The sequence below is a fragment of the Somniosus microcephalus genome, chromosome 16 (genome assembly GCF_052327205.1).
Source record: "Somniosus microcephalus isolate GS21.2 chromosome 16, FLI_Smic_1.0, whole genome shotgun sequence".
NCBI classification, from domain to species: domain Eukaryota; kingdom Metazoa; phylum Chordata; class Chondrichthyes; order Squaliformes; family Somniosidae; genus Somniosus; species Somniosus microcephalus.
Window position 1 is genome coordinate 74,759,192 of NC_141002.1, and position 21,868 is coordinate 74,781,059.

Below are 21,868 nucleotides of genomic sequence, written 5' to 3' on the forward strand. Positions count from 1 at the left end.
CAGGTCTTTACTATTCGAAGGTCAGGGCGAATCTGCCCCAGCAATCCTGCCACAACACTTATATACTGGTGTGGTCACTGTCGGTATTACAGTATACAGAAGCCAAACAAGTAGTGCCACACCTAAAGTAGTTCTCTTAAAGGTGAACGGTTACATACAATAGTTTCCTTAAAGGTAGACGGGTACATACACTACAATCCTCCCTTTTTAGCTTATTACTTAGAGTCCCATTAACATACATATCTTCAACTTCATATAAAACACTTTACAGATATAATCTCGGTGGGAAACAGTTCACAAAGTCAGTCTCTGCAGGAACAGTTCACAGATTCAGTCTCCGATCTTGACTTGGTCCAAACAACATCTCTTTGGTGTAGCCGGTTCACATGGATAGTGTGACTCCTCCATAGCCTTTTCCTTGACGTAACAGCTTGAACTTTCATCCTGTTGAACCGGCAGTGCCGACTTTTATAACCAACTGGCTGTCTTGATAATTTTCCACTTTTCAACTAATTTAGCTCCTTTCGTAGGTCCCCTCCTGAGCTGGTAGAAGTGATAATATTTTAGATAGTTATTGTCTTCTGCCTCTTCTTTTTCTTTTCTGCCTTTTTGAGACTCTCGGGGCTCCTTTCTCGGCTGCCAGCTGTAGCGCCACCAACTCTCTATGTTCCTTAGACCTTAAGTGTTTCATCCTGATTTCAGCACTTTGGGAGTTTTCCTCACAAACTGGGCAGACCAGATCCTCGTAATATTCAGTGTCACTCAACAGGTCATGGTAATATTCGGGGTCGTCCTGAGTTAGGCCAGCGAGAGGGCCTTCTACTTCCTCCTTACCCATCTGGACGTTAGCCGACTGTGGTTCCTTCCCTAGACATCTTTCTTGAAAAGACTTCCTCATACATTCATATTCATCACGCTCTTCCTGGGTTGTCTGCCATTCCTTCACTACTGTCCTCATTTGTGAGTTCAATACCTTCCCTTCCATCGGGGATTGCGTTATCCGGCTATTTACTCCTTCTACTGGAGTAGCTGTTTCCCCATTCTTCTGTTCAATTTGACGTAATTCAGCGTCCTTTTGGCATCCTTGTAAAAGCTGTGTTGCCACCTCAGCTATCTCCATCCCTTTTGGAAGCTCCGAATTCCTTCCCTTTGAAGCCTGAAGCTCGTGTTCCCCTTGTGGAGTCTTGTCACTCCGCCTGTGAAGGAGTTGGCTGGTCGTTAACTCTTCCCCGGGGACACTGTGGATCAGCTTCTTCTCTATTTCATCCACCTTTCCCTCTGGTGCTTGGGTTTTAAGCGCTCGAAGAAGTTGTGCCTTGATGCTCTCTAGCTCCAGTTCAGGGGCCATTCTTCCAGTCTCTGTTTCTCTTCCAGTTGCCTTTCCTTCCACTGCCCGGATTCCCAGTTGACTATGTTCTTCAAGTTGTTGAACCCTGGTCATTTCCGCCTCATATTTGTCTTGGGTTTCCTTCAGTACTTTTATGAGTTCTTGAACCTCTTAGATTCCATGTTCTGCCATGTCTTCCACCTCCAATTTTTCATCGATGGATGGAATCTCTACCGATGAGTCTGTCTTGGCCTGGAGCTCCTCAAACATTTCCTGCATCCTTTGGACTTCTTGCTCATGTTCAACCTTTAGTTGCTCATATGCTTTCACTAAAACTAGCTTTTCGGAGGTTGCCGAGTTAACCCCCTCCAGAATTGTAGCCTGGGCCTGTTCATACTGTTCTTTCAACTTCTTACACTCTGCTTGTAAGGAGTCGTAGGGAGGAACTGGAATAAAATCCTGGCTGCCTGAAGATTCCTCTTCATTTGTTTCGTTCTGCAAATATTCTAACTCTTGAACAGCATCAGGGAGATGTGATCGATACTTAGCCATGATGGCCCTATGGTCGCTCTCAGCTTGAGCTAGCTGCCTCTGTTGTCTTTCCAGGTTCTCCCATTCGCTGTCCCAGAATTGTTCCATTGTTTTCATCTCTTGTACGAGACGGTAACTCAACTGTTCTAATTGTTGTTGTATTTTGCGATACGTTTGAGTCCGGGCTCTGTGTTCTTCCGTCATGGATAAGTCCTTAACTTGGACAGGCTCAGAATTCTCTGTCAACCTGGAGTTCTGCTCTGAAGCTTTATCCTTCTCGGTAGCATAAGCCTTTATGCCTGTCATCGTTTTCTCCACCATAGTCGGCAAGTCCATTTCAGCCTTGTCTTCCATATTTGAGTTAGTCTTATCGTCATCCGTTCCAGAATCTGAGCTGATTGCTCGTACCGAGTCCTCACTCGTGATGGCTTTTAGATAGTGCCATTCCATGTCTATTTTCTTAATCCACTCCCGTCCTAGAAGTGGTGGTCCTCCCTCAGGTAATACGTACAAGTTCATTCTTGGGTGTTCTTTACCCCTCTCTCTCACCTTGACTCTTATCTTCCCCATGGGGTATACTTTATGCCCCGTGTATGTCTGTAATACGAACTTGGTATTCCTTAAGGGTATGTGAGAGAATAGCCGGTGGTAGTCCCTTCGATTGATGACTGATAGAGCTGATCCAGTGTCCAACTCCATTCTTACTTGGACTCCAGCTATTCTTAGCATGACCCAGATAGTTTGTAGATCAGCTTCCCTCCCCACATTGTGAATTCTCAGACTACCCAGCTCCTGGTTGTTTGGGTCTGAGTCTGAATTCTGTTCGTCTGAACTCTTCTCAGCCACCTTGTGTACCTTGCTGTACTTTTCTTGTGGTGGCTTCCTTTGGTTGTTGGTCTTCTTCCCTGACCGGCATACCTTTGCGATGTGACCCAGTTTGCCACATTTCCTACATTCTTGGTTCTTAAACCAGCATTGATTCTGGTCGTGCGTTGTCTTCCCACAACGATAGCATTTTGTTGTATTCGAGGTAATTTGGTCCACCCCGAGTGCCGCCGCCTTCAGCTGCATTTCTGCCGTTCCTTTCGCTGCGGCTTCGTGCGATGTAGCTATAAGAACAGCCCTGTCTAGTGTGAGGTCGTTCTCTTCCAGTAGTCACTTTTGCGTCCCTTCTTTGGACAATCCACATACGAACTTGTCTCGCAGTGCCTCTGTCAGATTCCCTCCGAACTGGCAGTATTTCGCCAGCCTACGCAGTTCGACCAAGTATTCCGCATTGCTTTCGTCTTTCCTCTGCGTTCTTGCATAGAATTTGAAACGTTCAGCCAGCATCAACGGTGTGGGGTTCAAGTGGTCCTTCAGCACAGCCACAATCTCTTCGAAAGTCTGATCCGCCGGTTTATCTGGTGCTATTAGATGCTTCAAGAGCCCGTATGTTTTTGCCCCCATCGAGTTTAGCAATGTTATCGCCTTGTCGTCTTCCTCTATTTTGTTGGCTTCACAATAAATCTCTATGCGTTCCACGTACGTGGCCCAGTCTTCTATCTCAGAATTAAAATCGTTAATATTCCCTCGCTTAGGCATCTTTCTTTCCTTGGCAGCAGCACAAGTATTTCTTTAAGTATTCTTATTTATTTGTTTATTTCTAAGATGGCGGTTTTTCCCGCGAAAATGGCGGTTTCCCGCTCTTTCCTTCTCTCTCCGCCCACTTCAATGGCAGTTAAGATGGCGGTTTCCCGCGAAAATGGCGGTTTCCCGCTCTTTCCTTCTCTCCCCGCCCACTTCAATGGCGGTTTCCCGCTTCTGTCGTCTTCTCCGCCTAATGGCGGCTTCCCGCGTTTCTTCCCTGGTGGAAGGGGTACGCTTTCCCCACAGTGGACAGGTTCAGCCGCTGGCTGGCTTCCGCACAGCTCCCCTTACTCGGCTCTGTCTTTCTCTCCCGCTCGCACGGCTCTACCGGCGCTGGGTACACCCTGTTCACGGATAACAGTTCAGCCGCTGGACTGGCTCTCGTGCAGTCTCTCTCCCCTTGCTCGGCTCTGTCTCTCTCTCCTGCTCACACGGCTCTACCGGCGCTGGGTACACCCCGTTCACGGATAACAGTTCAGCCGCTGGACTGGCTCTCGCGCAGTCTCTCTCCCCTTGCTCGGCTCTGTCTCTCTCTCCCACACGTTCGGCTCTACCGGCGCTGGGTACCCCGTTGGCGGAGAACAGTACAGCTGCTGGACTGGCTCTCACGCAGTCCCTCTCCCCTTGCTCGGCTCCGTCTCTCTCCCACACGTTCGACTCTACCGGCGCTGGGTACCCCGTTGGTGGAGAACAGTTCAGCCGCTGGACTGGCTCTCACGCAGCCTCCTTTGGTTGGCTCTGCCTCTCCCACACGCTCGGCTCCCGTTCGCCTCCCAGCCCTCACGCAGTCCGGTGCTTCCCTCCCCGGCTGCGGCTGAGTTTCTCTCTTCCCGCGCCTGCTCCCAGTCTCAGCGCTTCGTGGCTTCGGTCGCTGCCCGGCTTTTCCCGTCGATCGCGGTCCGGCTATCTCACGACGCCGTTGGACCCGACTTCCTGACCAGCTCTGCTCCCCCTCGACCGTGGTCGAGTGCACAGCCCTTATCCTCCGGATTTCGTTACACTTTCCCCTACTCACAGTCTCCGTGGCCGCCTTGTTTCCTGCTGATCGGCTCACTCCGCACCGTGGTAGAAGGGTAGTCAGTGCCTGTTGCTGCTGGAAGCTTTTGTTGCTAAGTCTTCTTCCTTTCTATTGCTGCAGCCTCATGTTTTCTCCCAGCATAACGACGAAGGCGGTTGCCTCTCTTCGACGCTCTTTAGTTGCTTTGGTAGTCTTGCCGCAGGGTACGATCGGACTCGTCGCCACTGTAAAGTCTGTGGGTTGTACTGTTAATAACGACACAGACTTCAGGAGTAACAAACAAACAGGTCTTTACTATTCGAAGGTCAGGGCGAATCTGCCCCAGCAATCCTGCCACAACACTTATATACTGGTGTGGTCACTGTCGGTATTACAGTATACAGAAGCCAAACAAGTAGTGCCACACCTAAAGTAGTTCTCTTAAAGGTGAACGGTTACATACAATAGTTTCCTTAAAGGTAGACGGGTACATATACTACAGCTGCAAACTGTCAAAAGTGACAGCATGCAGCTTTCTGTGCAGGAGAGATTTCTAACTGTGTCTGTGGAGAAGGACTCATGTTAGAAGTAAGACTGTCAGTGTTTGACAGCTTCAAACAGCTGTGAAACACTGATATTTCATCTGTCAAAACGTCTTGACAGATGAAATTTCAGTCTGCGACGTCACCTGTTGCCGGGTGGCCCTTAATTGGCCGCTGGGCGGGCTCAACAAGGTCAATCAAGTTAAAATTGCGTGGATTGGCCGCATCTCAATGGAGGCGGGACTACAACCCCGAAAGTTGGAGTCCCGCCTCCAAGCCAACTCCTGAATGAAAATCCAGCCCAAAGTGTCTCACTGAGTTGGACTAGGAAGTCTTGAATGAAAAGCAGAATACAAATACAGAAAGTATTTTTATGTCCCTGGCTGTATCATTTGATGTGTTGTTAGCTATTGACCAAAGATCTGGTAGTTTTACTTGCTGTATTAATCTATTATTTTTACTACCCATACTGCTTTAGAAAAACCTTAATAAACTTGTATATCATTATACATTGATCAAACCTTCTGGTTATTATACTGCTTGTAATCATTGTGAAGTAAGGCAATATAAATCATTGGTCATTTGATTTATTTAAGACAATAGTTTCCACAGCATATCACACAAATTGTAAAAGAACATTGCAAGGTAAGATGTGCAGCAACTTACTTATTTCTGATGAAAATTCATCTACCTAAAATGTTAACTCTGTTTCTCTCTCCACAGATGCTGCCTGACCTGCTGAGTACTTTCAGCATTTGCTGTTTTTATTGCAGATTTCCAGCATCTGCAGTATTTTGCTTTTGTATTAGTATATTTATTTCTGGTTTCTTAAGAATTTGTGTGTCATAATTGAAAGTTAAAAATGGTTCATTTTTATACCATTTGTGTCAATGCATTTGTTTCACATTTAGTGATCCAAAACATTTTCTTATGCTGCCTCCCTATTTGTTGTGGAACATCTATTTTCTGTTGCACTGTAAAGAAGAGCAAGATACAATTACAAAGCCACTGGAATGCAAAACATTACATGAACAAGTAGAATACTGATATTACAAATCTGAGGAATCAATTATTTGTTCTTTTCAATCGTAACAGGTGGGAATAGACACAAAGAAACAAAAGTAAATATTTTATTTGAAAAAATGACATTTAATCATAACTGGAGAGGTGGCATTTGACCTCAGATGGTCTACCATTAGATTATGCATTAATTTTCCTTGATAAACTAGTAGTGAGTGTATTTATTTTCTCTGTTGAAATATGGATCATTACAGAGGTGGTATATTTCTATAAAATCCCTGGTGATATGGATGATAGCATACCTCTAACCCCAAACAGCGCAAGTGGGGAAAGGGTGGAGGACAGTGGGAAATCTGCCCATGTTAATCAGCAGTTTTGTTGGGGTGATGTGTTCATTTCCAAATCAGTATTATTGGGGAGGGCATAAATGTGCCATGGTCTCTTAGCAGTTTGAGTTCAAAAGAAAAATATAACATATCCCCTAGCAATAAAATGAAAGGGAAATTGAGGCAATTTATCCACACCAGAAACGATGTTTATTATGCAGCTAAGTAGCAATGCTGACTCAGTGATTATGTTCTCAACAACAACTTACAATTATATAGTACCTTTAATGTAAGAAAATGTCACAATGCACTTCCCAGGCGTGTAATCAAACAAAAATTGACAACAAGCCAAAGAAGGCAATATTAGATGGGGGGACTAAAAGCTTGGTCAAAGAGGTAGGTTGTAAGGAGAGTCTTAAAGGAGGAGAGTGTGCTGGAGAGACAGAGAAGTTTTAGCAGGTAATTCCAGAGCACAGGGGTGAGATGGATGAAGGCACGCCTGCTAATGGTGGTGCGACAGGAATGGGGGATGAATAAGAAGCTGGACTTGGAGGAACGCAGAGTTCTTAGATGTGTGTAGGGCTGATGAGGATAGGGAGGGACAAGACCATGGAGAGATTTGAACCTAAGTACAACAATTTTAAATTCAATGCATTGGAGGATCGTGAACCAATGTAGGTCAGCAAGCACAGCGATGATGAGTGAATGGGACTTGATGCGGGTTAGGGTACGTGCAGCAAAGTTTTGGATAAGCTCATGTTTATAGAGAGGAAAGATGGGAGTCCGGCCAGGAGAGCATTGGAATAGTCGAGTCTGGAGGTAACAAAAGTATGGATGAGGATTTCAGCAGCAGATGAGCTGAGGCATGGGCGGGGATGGGCATATTAGTGGAAGTAGATGTTTTTTGTGATGGAGAAGATATGGGGTCGGAAGCTCAGCTCAAGGTGCCATGATTGCAAACAGTGTGCTTCAACCTGAGGCAGTGGCCAGGGAGGGGGATGGAATCGGAAGGGAACAGAGTTTGTGGTGGGGCAAAGACAATGGCTTCTGTCTTCCCAATGTTTAATTTGAAAGAAATTGAGGCTCATTCAGGACTGGATGTTGGACAAGCATTCTGACAACAGAGGAAGTGGAGAGAGGTGGTGGTGAGGTAGAGCTGGGTGTTGGGAAGAAAGAATGAGTTATTGTGACATCAACTTTAAAGCTGGGAAAATCTATATGACTTAGTTACAGACTTACAAGACGCAAGTTTATTATTATTTTGTGCATGTTACCATAAGAATGCTTTAATTCACTTTTTCTCTCTAACCCATTTTCTTTCTACAGCCTAGAAATTAGGGGATAAGTGCTTAGGTCTTTCCTATGACATTAGTCTGCTATTTTAGAAAAGCATTAACCCATTTAAAATATACAGGTTAACACCCGTGCTAATATAGCGGACAGAGAAACATTATAGGCATGTGCATTAAGGATTGTCTGTTAATATGTTTGTGGCATTTGATATAAATGAAATTATTACCCTTTAAAAAACTCAATAACAACAGAAAAGATGTGTTGATGGATAATTTTTGGTAGCAGTTTACAAAATTCAGTGGGAGAATTTAAGTAAAAAGAACACATACATAAATGTACAATCTTGATGAATAATGGGTATGTTAGTTTCCCTATTTAGGTCCTGTTAATTGCCCAGAGGACACAGCTTTAATTGGCAACAGAACGAGAGGAGCACTGAGGGGAATTTTTGCAGCGAGTTGTTATGATCTGGAATTCACTGCCCAAAGGGTGGCGGAAGTAGAGTCACGAGTAACTTTCAAAGGGGAACTGGATATATACTTGGAAAAGAAAAAAATGCGGGGATATGGGGAAAGACCATGGAAGTGGGATTAATTAGATAGCTTTTTCAAAGAGCCGGCTAAGGTACGATGGGCCCAATGGCCTTCTTCTGTGCTGTATGATTCTATGTGAAAGTGCCCTGAGTTATAGGAATAATCGAAAGCATTATCATAGACTGCGGCGTAATGGTATAGAAGAGTTTTAAGATTTGTAAGCCTAGTACAGTTTGTGCACAATAGTTCGGTAACTATATAATTTAGTAACAAATAGTATTACATAATAATAACATCTCACTCTATCCAAATAGTTGAGTGGCCTGGCTCAAGGCAAGTCACCTTCTACATGTGTACCGTAAGGAAAGAACAGCTAAAATCTGCCTTGCAGAATTTTAAAATATAAATCACATTTCATCCCGTACCTATAGTAACAAGAAAGTGTTTAGACATCTCATTACAACGACATGACTGCTACCAAAATGGAATATGTTAAAATATTTATTTATCGGCGTCAGTAAAGATTTGGATTGTAGCCGCGGTAGGCAATCGTTGGTGTCATGTCTTCACTACCTGAAGCACAGTCCTTTTCTTAGTTTTAATACACAGGATTGCCTCCTCTGTTAACTGCTTATCATTTGCAGCAGATCTGAACTAGAATACTCGACTGCGATGTTATTATGTGTATATAACACGTACTGGAGTATAACGTAATACCTCAGGAAAACATGCATCAAATCTCGAATACGTGTTTTCTTGCGGTTATTTTCACACGATGTATGTCCTTCATAACACGGCATCAGTTTGCACGTGTTAAGAGCGTTATGGATTCTTTCACGTTACAAAATGATCTTTGGTTCGCATTTTGAGTTTAGCAGAACTTGCCTCATACAAATCATATCTCTTCAGCAGCTGATAGCTTTAGTAGAATGGAGCCATTGAGTGAAGAACAATCAGGGCGTGTAAGTAAATGGCTGCACAGTTGGTGTCAGTCTCTAGAGAGTTGGAGTAGCTGTGCTAAAACTGTCTAATGAGACTAGCCCTTACTGCTAAATGAAATTCTTCATAACCACAAATCCAAATAGCCAGTTCCCAGCACTGCCACCTCCACGTGTGCCTGGCAGGATTAAAGCGCTTAACACGGGGCAGGGGAGAAGAACAGCTTATTAATAGCAGAAACAAGTACCTTCGTAAATAAAGCAACTTCTACTGATAGTTTACAGAAAAACTCGTAATAAACGTCGCATCTGCGTGAATTGCACCTGTTCAGTCTTGGCACATTACATTAAGGTTTGCTACATATATAGGGCGATTGTAATTTATTTTCAATAATGTGGAGACTGTATCAGAAAAAAAGTAGTTGACTTGTGTGCGTAGTATTAGCGTTCTGGTACATCGAGGTCGTCCTAAAGAAAACCTTGAGTATGTCACACTAAGATTGGAATCGACATTGGAGACACTGCTATATAGAAAATCAGTGTGAAAAATCGTAACATATTATCCAATGATTTGCTGTACAAGCTTCTGTTACTACCCAAATGTAAACGAATATCATTTCCATTGAAAATGATCTATTTCTGGGGTTCATTTGAACAACGGACGAATCGCGGGATACCGGATCCATTGTTAGGCCTGAAATAGTTAAGCACAAACGTGCAAATAACTTGTCATTTTTGATTTCGTAAATAGAATCCAGATAAATGTTCCCTAGGTTGCATGATTAACTCAACTTATATTTAGAGCATTTACAAATGAAACGAAATTTGATTCGAAGCTACACATTTTAAATCAGTATCTGTAATGTGCTTAATAACTGCGAGGAATGTTTGGGGTTCTGGACGAGGAAGGCAGCTAGGGAAGAACTCGGGCACTAATCGCAAACAATTGCCATGACCTACTAGTAAACTGGACTTCATTGGATAACTGCATGTCACAAGACGTTCCCAAACTAACTTCCGTTGTAGTTATTTAATTTACACTACTGGCCATAATAAGAAATATCATTATTCTCCCTTTGCTGAAACAATAGAGCGGCGTAAAGCCTGAGTACTGCATTAAAGCACATTATCAATTCTCAATCACAGGCGACCTTCAGGACAGACTCTCTGAAACGGCCATAGATCTTCAATTGGGATTGTAGCATATCTGAGGGAGTTCAGAAGAAAGCCTTTTCTGGTTTTCTGATCCATTTGATTCATGTAACACGCAGGTTACAGTCTGAGCCCCTGCTCCACTTACTGGGTGTGCATCAATTAGGAGGAAAGCAGGTGTCCAACAAAGCGGCTTCCTTACTTCTTTCAAAGTAATGCAATTCTTTTTAAAGTTTCCACAAGAAGGCATTCAGTTGAGTGGCAGTAGAGGCGCGTTAATTTAAGTGAGGATTTTTCCTGAAACACGTTGGGCGTTTTTTTTAAACTTGGTAAAGGGCAAAATAATATAAACTGATGTGTCCCTATCACATCCCACATCGTGGTGGGAGCACCAGGACTGCAGCGGTTCAAGAAGGGCAACTGAGCCAATAAATGCGGTCTTGTCAGAATCACCACATCCCCAGAACAAATAAAGAAATTCCACGTTGCTTGATGATATGAAGGTCAGTTCGATAGTTTATTATCCCTAGTGAGTCAAAAAGCAAAAGAAGATAAAATAGCTTGGCCAACTAGCCAACGATTACCAGCTTAGTTATTCTACTAGAAGTATTGCCTTGTCTTTTCTCTCTCGTGATGTTGTTTGGTTGCTCTGCATTTCCAGCATTTTCTGTAATTGTTTCAGAGTTCCAACACTTGCAGTTTTTTAATCTTGTTATTTGTACTGCGTTCTTAGAATATTCATCAGATATTGAAAGGGATAAAGTACAAGCATTTTTTCTGATTTGCCACCATAAAGTATTTTTTTAAACTTTCGCTGAGTCATATTGCCAATTAATGTGATTTGAAAGTGCACATATACTGCTGCACAAAAGATTTCTTGAGTGGGGATGTGCATCTGAATGCACTTTTATACCAGTCTGTTGGTATTAAGACTATCTTCAAATAACGTCATTAATTTTAGGCAACATAATGGAACTGACTCATTCTGACATGATCAGATGTATCACGCCTCAAAATATTCCCTCTAGTATTAATCTTTCTGCTGTGCTTTACAACAAAAAGTTGTAATTTCCACTGATTGGTTTTGTTAAAAACAGTTTGGGCTCTGTTCCTACACAGAGGGGAGTTCTTTTTGACGTTCTCAAGTTATTCTTTATTGCAATGTTTCTTATCCCAATCAGTCCAATTCTGGTCAACTCTATCCCAACTATGAGCTGACGCCAGCTCCCAGATGTTAAATCTAAGACAAATGCCCTGGATATTTCCCAGTGACTGACTCATGTGATCCTTGTTAATACTGTTTTCCATTGTCACATGATATTTTGAAGTGTGAGCCCTGATCTAAACTCAGCACACGGGCATATGCAAACAACTCATAAATTGGAAGGCAGTCCTAACCACACGAATATTAATTCCTCTAAGAGAGACCTCAAGGTCAACTTCACCATAGAAGCACTCCAGGTCCCACACAATCTCTTACAGTATTAATCCCAAACCAGTCCACCCTCTGAGCTTCTTCACCAATTCAGCACTGCCCGATGTTCAGTATTATTATGGGATCAGTGTATCCAGGTTCCTAACTGGTGCTAAGGAAATGTTGTCACCTCCAGCAGCACAGTGTTTTGGATAGTTTCAAAAAATCACCCATGGCCCCAATATTGATCCAGGTCAACTCCAAACTGATGTGTCAGCATGCTGCTTTGGGTGCAAAACATCCCTCAGATACCAATATGTTACAATAAGTGAAAAAGCAGGATGGTGGTCAAGAAATCTTCCTTTAGGTGTTTCCTATACGATTTATTTGTGGCATGTCTTTGCTATTGAAAGCTAATCCAATGTATGACTAGCTGGGTTTCCTCCAAACTGCTCCGCCCTATCCCACTCCACAGCCACAACGCAGACCCAACCAGAGCTGCCCTATTAAAGTCTCAACTCAAGTACTTATCCAGGCACTTCTGGAAACCAGGGCAACTCTGACATCATCTGATGTGAGGCTTCGTGTCTTTAACCAAGTTTTGCTAAAGATGTTGGTAATTTTGCAGAACTGAACAGATGGGAGAGGGTTTGCTAGTGCTGTGGGGGAGGGTTTAAACTAAAATGGCAGGGGGTTGGGAACCTGCGCAGGGAGACAAAGGAAAGGGAAACAATGATAGAAGCAAAAGACAGGAAGGAGAATAACAAAGGTGGCAATCGGAGAAATCAAGGGTTTAAAACAAACATGGCCACAGTAAATAATAATTCTAAAAGGTCTAAGAGCGTTAAAAAAGCAAGCCTGAAGGCTTTGTGTCTTAATGCAAGGAGCATTTGTAATAAGGTGGATGAATTAGCAGCGCAAATAGAGGTAAATGAATATGATATGATTGGAATTATGGAAACATGGCTCCAGGGGGACCAAGGCTGGGAACTCAACATCCAGGGGTATTCAATATTCAGGAAAGATAGGCAAAAAGGAAAAGGAGGTGAGGTAGCATTGCTGGTTAAAGAGGGGATTAACACAATTGTAAGGAAAGATATTAGCTCTGATGATGTGGAATCTGTATGGGTAGAACTGAGAAATACCAAAGGGCAGAAAACATTAGTGGGAGTGGTGTATAGACCCCCAAACAGTAATGCAGAGGTTGGGGATGGCATTAAAAGGGAAATTAAAGAAGCGTGCAATAAGGGTACAGCAGTCATCATGGGTGACTTTAATCTACATATAGATTGGGCTAACCAAATTAGTAACAATACTGTGGAGGAGGAATTCCTGGAGTGTATATGGGATGGTTTCCTGGACCAATATGTCGAGGAACCAACTAGGGATCAGGCCATCTTAGACTGGGTATTGTGCAATGAGAAAGGATTAATTAGCAATCTTGTTGTGCGAGGCCCCTTGGGTCAGAGCGATCATAATATGATCGAATTCTTCATTAAGATGGAGAGGGAAGTAGTTGACTCAAAGACTAAGGTCCTGAATTTAAATAAAGGGAACTATGATGGTATGAGATGCGAGTTGGGTAGGATTGATTGGGTAATGTCACTCAAAGGGTTGACGGTGGATAGGCAATGGCAAACATTCAAAGATCACATGGATGAGCTACAGAATTTGTTTATCCCAGTTTGGCATAAAAATAAATCAAAAAAGGTGACTCAACCGTGGCTAACAAGGGAAATTAGGGATAACATAAGATCCAAAGAGAGGGCATATAAATTGGCCAAAAAAAGCAGCAAACCTGAGGATTGGGAGCAGTTTAGGATTCAGCAAAGGAGGACAAAGGGATTAATTAAGAGGGGGAAAATAGATTATGAAAGTAAGCTTGCAGTGAACATAAAAACTGACTGTAAAAGCTTTTATAGGTATGTGAAGAGAAAAAGATTGGTGAAGTCAAGCGTAGGTCCCTTGCAGTCAGAATCAGGGGAATTTATAATGGGGAACAAAGAAATGGCATACCAATTAAATACATATTTTGGTTCTGTCTTCACAAAGGAGGACACAAATAACCTCCCAGAGATGTCGGGGAACATAGGGACTAATGAGGGGGAGGAACTGAAAGAAATCAGTATTTGTAGGGAAATGGTGTTAGGGAAGTTGACGGGATTGAAGGCCGATAAATCCCCAGGGCCTGATAATCTACATCCTAGGGTACTTAAGGAAGTGGCCCTGGAGATAGTAGATGCATTGCTGGTCATCTTCCAGAACTCGACAGACTCTGGAACAGTACCCATGGATTGGAGGGTAGCTAATGTTACCCCACTATTCAAAAAAGGTGGTAGAGAAAAAGCGGGGAATTATAAGCCTGACATCGGTAGTGGGGAAAATGCTAGAGTCCATTATAAAAGATGTAATAGCAGAGCACTTGGAAAGCAGTGACAGGATCAGACAAAGTCAACATGGATTTACAAAAGGTAAATCGTGCTTGACTAATCTACTGGAATTTTTTGAGGATGTAACGGGTAAAATAGATAAGGGAGAACCAGTGGATGTGGTGTATTTGGACTTTCAGAAGGCTTTTGATAACGTCCCGCATAAGAGATTAGCTTGTAAAATTAAGGCACATGGGATTGGGGGCAAGGTATTGACTTGGATAGAGAACGGGTTGGCAGATAGAAAGCAAAGAGTTGGAATAAATGGGTCGTTTTCTGAGTGGCAGGCAGTGACTAGTGGGGTAACGCAAGGATCGGTGCTAGGACCCCAGCTGTTCACAATATATATTAATGATCTGGACGAGGGAATTGGATGTAGTATCTCCAGATTTGCAGATGACACAAAGCTGGGTGGAAGGGTATGCTGTGAGGAGGATGTTGTGAAACTCCAGTACAATTTGGACAGGTTGGGTGATTGGGCAGAAACATGGCAAATGCACTATAATGTGGATAAATGTGAGGTTATCCACTTTGGTAGCAAAAACAGGAAGGCAGATTATTATTTGAATGGCAATAGATTGGGAGAAAGGGAAGTGCAAAGAGACCTGGGTGTTCTTGTGCACCAGTCGCTGAAGGTAAGCATGCAGGTGCAGCAGGCGGTTAAGAAGGCAAATGGTATGTTGGCCTTCATAGCAAGAGGGTTCGAGTACAGGAACAAGGATGTCTTGCTGCAGTTGTACAGGGCCTTGGTGAGACCGCACCTTGAGTATTGTGTGCAGTTTTGGTCACCTTATCTGAGGAAGGACGTTCTTGCCATGGAAGGAATGCAGCGAAGATTCACCAGGCTGATACCTGGGATGGCAGGAATGACGTACGAGGAGAGATTGCGTCAATTGGGCTTGTACTCACTGGAGTTTAGAAGATTGAGAGGGGATCTCATCGAAACCTATAAAATTCTGTCAGGCCTGGACAGATTAGATGCAGGAAGGATGTTCCCGATGGCCGGGGAGTCCAGAACTAGGGATCATAGTCTAAGGATAAGGGTAAGTCATTTAGGACTGAGATGAGGAGGAATTTCTTCACCCAGAGAGTGGTGAACCTGTGGAATTCTCTACCACAGAAGGCAGTGGAGGCCAATTCATTAATTATATTCAAGAAGGAGTTGGATATATTTCTTAAGGCTAAAGGGATCAAGGGATATGGGGAGAAGGCAGGAACGGGGTACTGAATTTGGATGATCAGCCATGATCTCATTGAATGGCAGAGCAGGCTTGAGGGGCCAAATGGCCTACTCCTGCTCCTATCTTCTATGTTTCTATGTCCTAACTTCCTACAAGAGGAAGAAGAGAAGTGAAAGAAAGAGGATATAGAGGCAGACTCCCATTCCAGGAATTGCTTCAGGCATCATTTCCTGGGCTTCAGTAAGTTAATAACTTAGTGCATGATTCTTTGATGAATATAATTCCGAGATTGTTTCTTAGTTAGGGGTCCATCCGGGAACAGCTGCAGATGCTGCTATCGATTTAATGGGGTATGAATTCATTTTGGGTGGTACCACAAAATGGGAAATAGCAAATTAATGGCCCATTTTGTACTCCATTTAATTTTCTTTTCCACTGAAGTTAATAGAAAAGAAATCTAGGAAGTGTGTAAAACAGGCTGCTGATTTGCTATTGCCTGTTTTGCGCTACTGCCAAGACCAATTTATGCCATATGGCTATTCCAGTTAGTTATATTTTTTCCAGGTTACAATAGCCACACCCTAAGTACATAAAGACATGACAGGAGAAGGTAAGAAAGAAAAAAGAAATATGCTTCACAGCCAATAAATCACTTCTGAAGTGTAGTCACTGTTCTTATATAGGCAAACGCAGCAGCCTATTTGAGCAGAGCAAGGTTCTGCAAACAACAACATATAAAAAGTAAAAGGATAGTTAAAGTGGTGGGGCCGATTAGGGACAAGAAAGGACATTTTCTTGTGGAGGCAGAGGACATGACTGAGGTACTGAATGGGTACTTTGCATCTGTCTTCACAAAACAGGAGGATGAAGTAAATATTACAGTAGAGAAGGGGGTGTAAAGATATTGGATAGGATAAAATAGATAGAAAAGATGTACTAAATAGGTTGGCATCACTCAAAGTTAACAAGTCACCTAGTCCAGTTGGGATGCATCCTCAGTTTCTGAAGGAAGCTGGGGTGGAAATTCAATTCTCCTTGGATATGGGTGTGGTGCCAGAGGACTGGAGGATTGCAAATGTTACAGCCCTGTTCAAAAAAGGAGGGGGATAAACCTGGTAACTACAGGCCAGTCTAATGTCAGTGGTGGTAAAACTACTATAGACCATTGTCAAGGAAAACATTAATTCTCACTTGAAGAAGCATGGGTTAATAAAGGACAGTGAGCATGGGTTTGTTAAAGGCAAATCGTGTCTGACTAACCTGATTGAGTTCTTTGATGAAGTAACTCAGAGGGTTGATGAAGGTAGTGCAATAGGTGTAATATATGGACTTTCAAAAGGAATTTGATAAAGTACCGCATAACAGATTTATTCGGAAAATAGAAGCACATGGTATTAAAGGGATGGTGGTAATTTGGGTACATAATTAGATATCGGATAGGAGGCAGAGAGTAGTGGGGAACAGATGTTTCTTTGAATGGAGGGAAGTATGCAGTGGGGTCCCCCAGGGATCGGTATTAGGATCATTGCTTTTCTTGTTATATATAAATGACCTGGACTTGGGTATAGGGAGTATAATTTCAAAATTTGTGGATGATATAAAACTTGGCAATATAGTAAAGAGTGAATAGGATAGTTGCACACTTCAGGAGGACATAGACAGACTGGTGAAATGGGCAGACACATGGCAGATGCAATTTAATGGGGATAAGTGTGAAGCAATGTACTTTGGAATAAACAACATGGAGAGGCAGTATAATCTAAATGGTACTATTTTGAGGGGGGTGTAAGAGCAAGGAGACCTGGGGATGCTTATTCACAAATCCTTGAAGGTGGCAGGACAAGTTGACTTCAGCACTCATGAGTCACACAGTTCCGCATCATGCAGTAGTTTATTTTCTATAATACCCTACTTCCTAAAGTGTAAGCTCTATTTGTTGCAAGAGTGGTAAAGTTACTTTCATTTTTCAAAAACATAGCTTTACTTGCAATGACTACCTACAATGAGGATAAAACATTATCTGAGAACTGACATCAGCACACTAGAACTGATTCATTATTAATATTGCAATAGTGACTTAACAAATTCAACATAATTTTTGTAGAATTAATAAAATCTCTTTGAAAATAGTATGAAATATCCTAGACAAAACTTTGTTATAAATATGGAATTCTTATTTGTGACAGAACAATACTGAATTTAATTCATAAGCATGAAGGAGAAAGATATTTCCTTCCCAATAAATTAAGGGTAATAATACTCATAGATGTGTTATATATATGCATGTACTGTAAGAAACATCACTCGCAATTCAATACAGATAATGTTGTAGCTTTTAGTATTGTTTTCCAAAGATTTATTTTACGGAAGAACAATACAATAAAATTGTATAGAAAGACATACCTCTTTCCAAGAACTTCAAACCGTGGAGCTCCTTACCTCACTCAGTTTTTCCTTCTTTAACATCTACAAGCGTTTAATTTGTTCTCGGGATGTGGGTGATACTGGCAAGGCTGCGTTCGATACCCTGTGATGGTGGTGATGGACCTTCTCCATTAACCACTGACGCCTCTGTGGTGTTATCCCATCTGTCCTCATCAAGCACAACAACTGTTGGTGTTCAACAAAAATGGACAGAAAATTAAACACACTGTTGTCCTTTCTCTCTGCACTCCCCCTAACTATATCACAGTGAAGCACTGGAGCCTTGAAACTGAATATGACTTGTATCTCATACAATGATCAACCCAATAATAATGTGATATAAATCATATCCTGTAGCATTTGATTGTGACTGTATTCATCATTACTTGTATGGTTCCTTGGTAGCTTGATTTAAATTAAACGAAAAGAGCATTAGCGAAGGATCGCACTCCCTAACAGTGAGGTTTATATTTACAATTTATGACCGGTTGTTACCCAATGAATACCCTGCTCGATGTCTGGCCAGAGCATTTAGCACTCAGTAACAGAGCGTTGACTGCCTGCTCGGTGATGGGCCGCCCCTTGGTGTTGCCCAATGGAATCTCTCAGGAACAGTTGGGTGTTTTTTCAGTCGTGACCGTTTATCAATGAAAAAACTGACACAGGCTCGCGAGCACCTGCCAGCGAGAAGTGTGTGTCTGAGCCACCCAGAACACCATAGCTCGCCCAAATCTAATTCCCTCTTTACGGCCACTACCGGATCATTTGTATTTTCTTTGCAAAGTAGGACCAATAAATTGGAGAGTTGCTAAAATGAATGGTAACTGATTTATTTCAAGTGCCCCGGGGCAACTCAATATGCAAATTGGAAATTATGCCTTAATATAAATAGTTGAATTGCACCATGACATACTAGTGAAAAAAGGAAGACGAACACTAAGTGCACAATCATATATGGAGAAAAATGGGTTTAACGTTGCAGTATAACAAACTGCTGAGTGATCTTATTTTCAAGATCGTTTTAGTTTAAATCACAAACGAGGCCAGACAACAATTTAATTTTGACAGGTAAACCAGGATAAAACAGTTTTTTTTAGCGATGTGCCACATCATAAAATTTGATTACGGTAACAATCAGATTTTATGAATTACAGCAGGTGCTCTGAAACTGCCTGTTTGTATTATGCGATTTCACTCATTTAGGAGCCTTGATTAAAAAGGTACTAAACATACCTGGAACCTCACTCTGCTCTGGGATCCTCCAACAGCTGGGAGGTCGCTTTAATGTTTAAGACGTGCGTAACATTAAATCTAAAAATATGACTGTACTGTATATCTCCAAATAATATTAACTAAATGCGAGTTAGGATCAATACATAAAGCTGAGCGGCAGGCAACGTTTTTTAATAATAATTTAACAAACTAATAAGTAAGGGAGAAAATAACCGATTTTATTCAGATTTGAAACAACGGAGTGTTGAAAGGAAATCTTCAACAGAGAAGAGATTCTCTCCCGGAGGTAGATGGAGCATTTGGTTATCACAGAAGAAACCTGGTGTTTCTCGGTCCCAGGAAACGTTGCGTTTCTAAAATAGAATCGCTGTAATAATGACAGCACCCAGACAGCTCTGTAAGAGTTGATGCACTGCGACAGCTAAATGTTGGATAGAATTTCACCTGCTTCTATATATATGTATGTATGTATATATAGCACAGGGACTTGTCATCCAACTGTTTAAATGCCATCCAGACCGCTCAGCAGCTTTTGATCCACTGTCTCTCACATACACACGCACATATTCGCAAACACATACATAAACCCGCAGGATCGACAATGATGGAGATGTTTGAAACCAACCCCTTTTATTACCATGATCAGCGATATCTGGTTAGTGAAAATATGGTTTTTCCACACTTGGATGGGGCTGGGGTGTCTCCACTCTACCCGGGAAGCGAGGACGGCCTGTCTCCAGTCGGAGACGCAAGCCAACCCGAACCGAGCTGTGACAGCGGCGGCGAGGAGCACGTGTACGCTCCGCCCGGCCTGAAGTCCCACTGCCCCGGCCAGTGCCTGATCTGGGCTTGTAAAGCGTGCAAGAGGAAATCGGCCACTACCGACAGGAGGAAGGCGGCTACTCTCAGGGAGAGGAGGAGGCTCAAAAAAATCAACGAGGCTTTCGAGGCGTTAAAACGGAGGACGGTGCCAAACCCTAACCAGAGGCTACCCAAAGTGGAGATCCTCCGCAGTGCCATTCACTACATCGAGAAACTCCAGGATCTGCTGCACAGCCTTGACCAGCAGGAGAAAATGCAGGAGAACGTGGACCCGATCAACGGCTGCCACGGCTCCCGTTCAATGGTAAGCGACACAGAGCCCTGTCCGTCACCGTCCGTGTACTGCAGCTGGTCATTTACACGGTGGGTGTTTCAGGATCTCACTACCTAATACCTTCCACATTTCTTCACAGGTAACCACGGCAGATTGCTGGGGAACAAACACCTGTCCTTCTGAATGGGGGAATTTGTCTGATCATTCCAATATCCCAAATAAACTCCACAAAGAAGGTAAATACTCTTCTATCAAGCGTTAAGTAATTCATCCATAGAAATTCAATTATATTTTCAATGAGGTTGCACTCTATATATATATATATAGCTCCCAGGAAACTACGAGAGAGCACATTGTCAATAATTTGCAAATTATTAAAACTTTCAAACATGTTTATTTGCCGTGAACATTTGATAAACATGAGAAAGGTATCTCAACGAGGTTTTAATCTTGGGCTACAATCATAGTTTTGAGTCTTCCAGGCGGTTCGGTTTGAAAGCGATAGGACACTTATATTTACAGTGCGGCGGGGCCCCTTTGTATTTGGATGGCCCCGAGTTAATGAGTAGGAAGGACTGTTCTGACAATCCTCACTAACTTCTTCCGTGTTGGCTGTTTTGTTTTAACCAGGAAATAGTTCGGAATCATCAGGCACCAGCAGCCTTCGTTACCTGACCTCAATAGTCGACAGTATTTCAACGGACGAACCCACTACATTATATACCCAAGACTCAAATGCAAAGTAATATGATTTATTACAAACGATAAGCTCGAACTAGATTTATACACTAGTTATGGTGACGGTTCACCAGAACTGTACTTGCCTGCCCCGATAACTTTGTGCCGTGTTGTACCTAGACAATATACTTTAATACTGTTTGAAAGTGTCGATTTTTGGAAAAAAAAATCATTCCCTTAAGTAGAAGGAAAAGGCCAAAAATGTTGTAACGATTTATTTGACCAAGATTAATTCTAGAGTAAAGGTTTGAATGACATTAAGTAAGTTGTAAATATGTTTGTAAAAATTCCGCTTGCGTATATCCAGCAACAAGTTTCGTAATTTTATATGATATATTTTTGTTTGTTTTAAGCAATATGTACTTAGCATTTATTGTAAAAACGGAATAAAAAATCTTTATTCGATGTTTTCAAAATGTCTATGCGCTGTGTTTTAGTCAGGTTGTGCGACGATTTACAGAGGTACAGAACGATAAAGACTCGCAAGTGTAATGTTAGTGTGGGGTTAGCTCTACTGTACGCGATCTATCACACACTCTCTGCAACCCCAGTACAGAGTTGCAAAGTGTAATAGTTGTGATACGGTTTCATATTTTCACAGCTAATAAATTTGGATAAATACAAATATTCAAAATTCTAGCTGCAAAATGGTCTAATTCTAGGACTGGAAGCAAGTAGCCTGTGTTTCGACTATTTCCGTAAAACGTTTGCTGTTCCTGATTTAGTTTACTGCATTGCCATCCACTGTCAACAGATTGTTAACATTTCCGATGCACCACTGGCTTGAAGAACCCGAAAGTGAAAAGGTAAAACCAGAAAGGATCACATGCCGAATATATAAACCGGCTTTAAACAGGGTAGTTGCAGGCTTTACTGAAAAGGTTTGGCGAGTGGCGGTGCTATATTATTTTATAATGTGTAAGACAACGCGTCTGTTTTGTTATATACACATTATACTGATACTCCTAGATTAAAACATAGCAGGAGTCACGACTTAATTCCCCCACTTCATTGCTCCAGCAATATCCCTGAACCCTAGTGTCAGAATTGTACAACCATTTTACA

At 42.3% G+C, this 21,868-nt stretch overlaps 1 protein-coding gene and 1 long non-coding RNA gene across 7 annotated transcripts in view; one reads left to right on the forward strand and one right to left on the reverse strand.

The window, feature by feature from the left end:
• LOC147106289 (uncharacterized) overlaps positions 1-19,302 on the reverse strand; it is a 313,882-nt gene extending 294,580 nt beyond the window's left edge. Inside the window, exons 1-2 of one of the 6 annotated variants that reach the window (XR_015081420.1) lie at positions 19,183-19,302; positions 17,752-17,922 (exon numbers count right to left, since the gene is read on the reverse strand). This is a non-coding gene — a long non-coding RNA (uncharacterized LOC147106289). The other 5 variants (XR_015081421.1, XR_015081417.1, XR_015081418.1 and 2 more) reach the window with 5 other exon arrangements.
• A 193-nt stretch (positions 19,303-19,495) lies between these two features.
• myf6 (myogenic factor 6) lies at positions 19,496-21,221 on the forward strand. Its single transcript, XM_086009279.1, has 3 exons — positions 19,496-20,095; positions 20,205-20,301; positions 20,696-21,221. The coding sequence occupies exons 1-3, from the start codon at positions 19,571-19,573 to the stop codon at positions 20,809-20,811; spliced, it is 738 nt and encodes a 245-aa protein (XP_085865405.1). The 5' UTR covers positions 19,496-19,570; the 3' UTR covers positions 20,812-21,221.
• Positions 21,222-21,868: the final 647 nt, after the last annotated feature.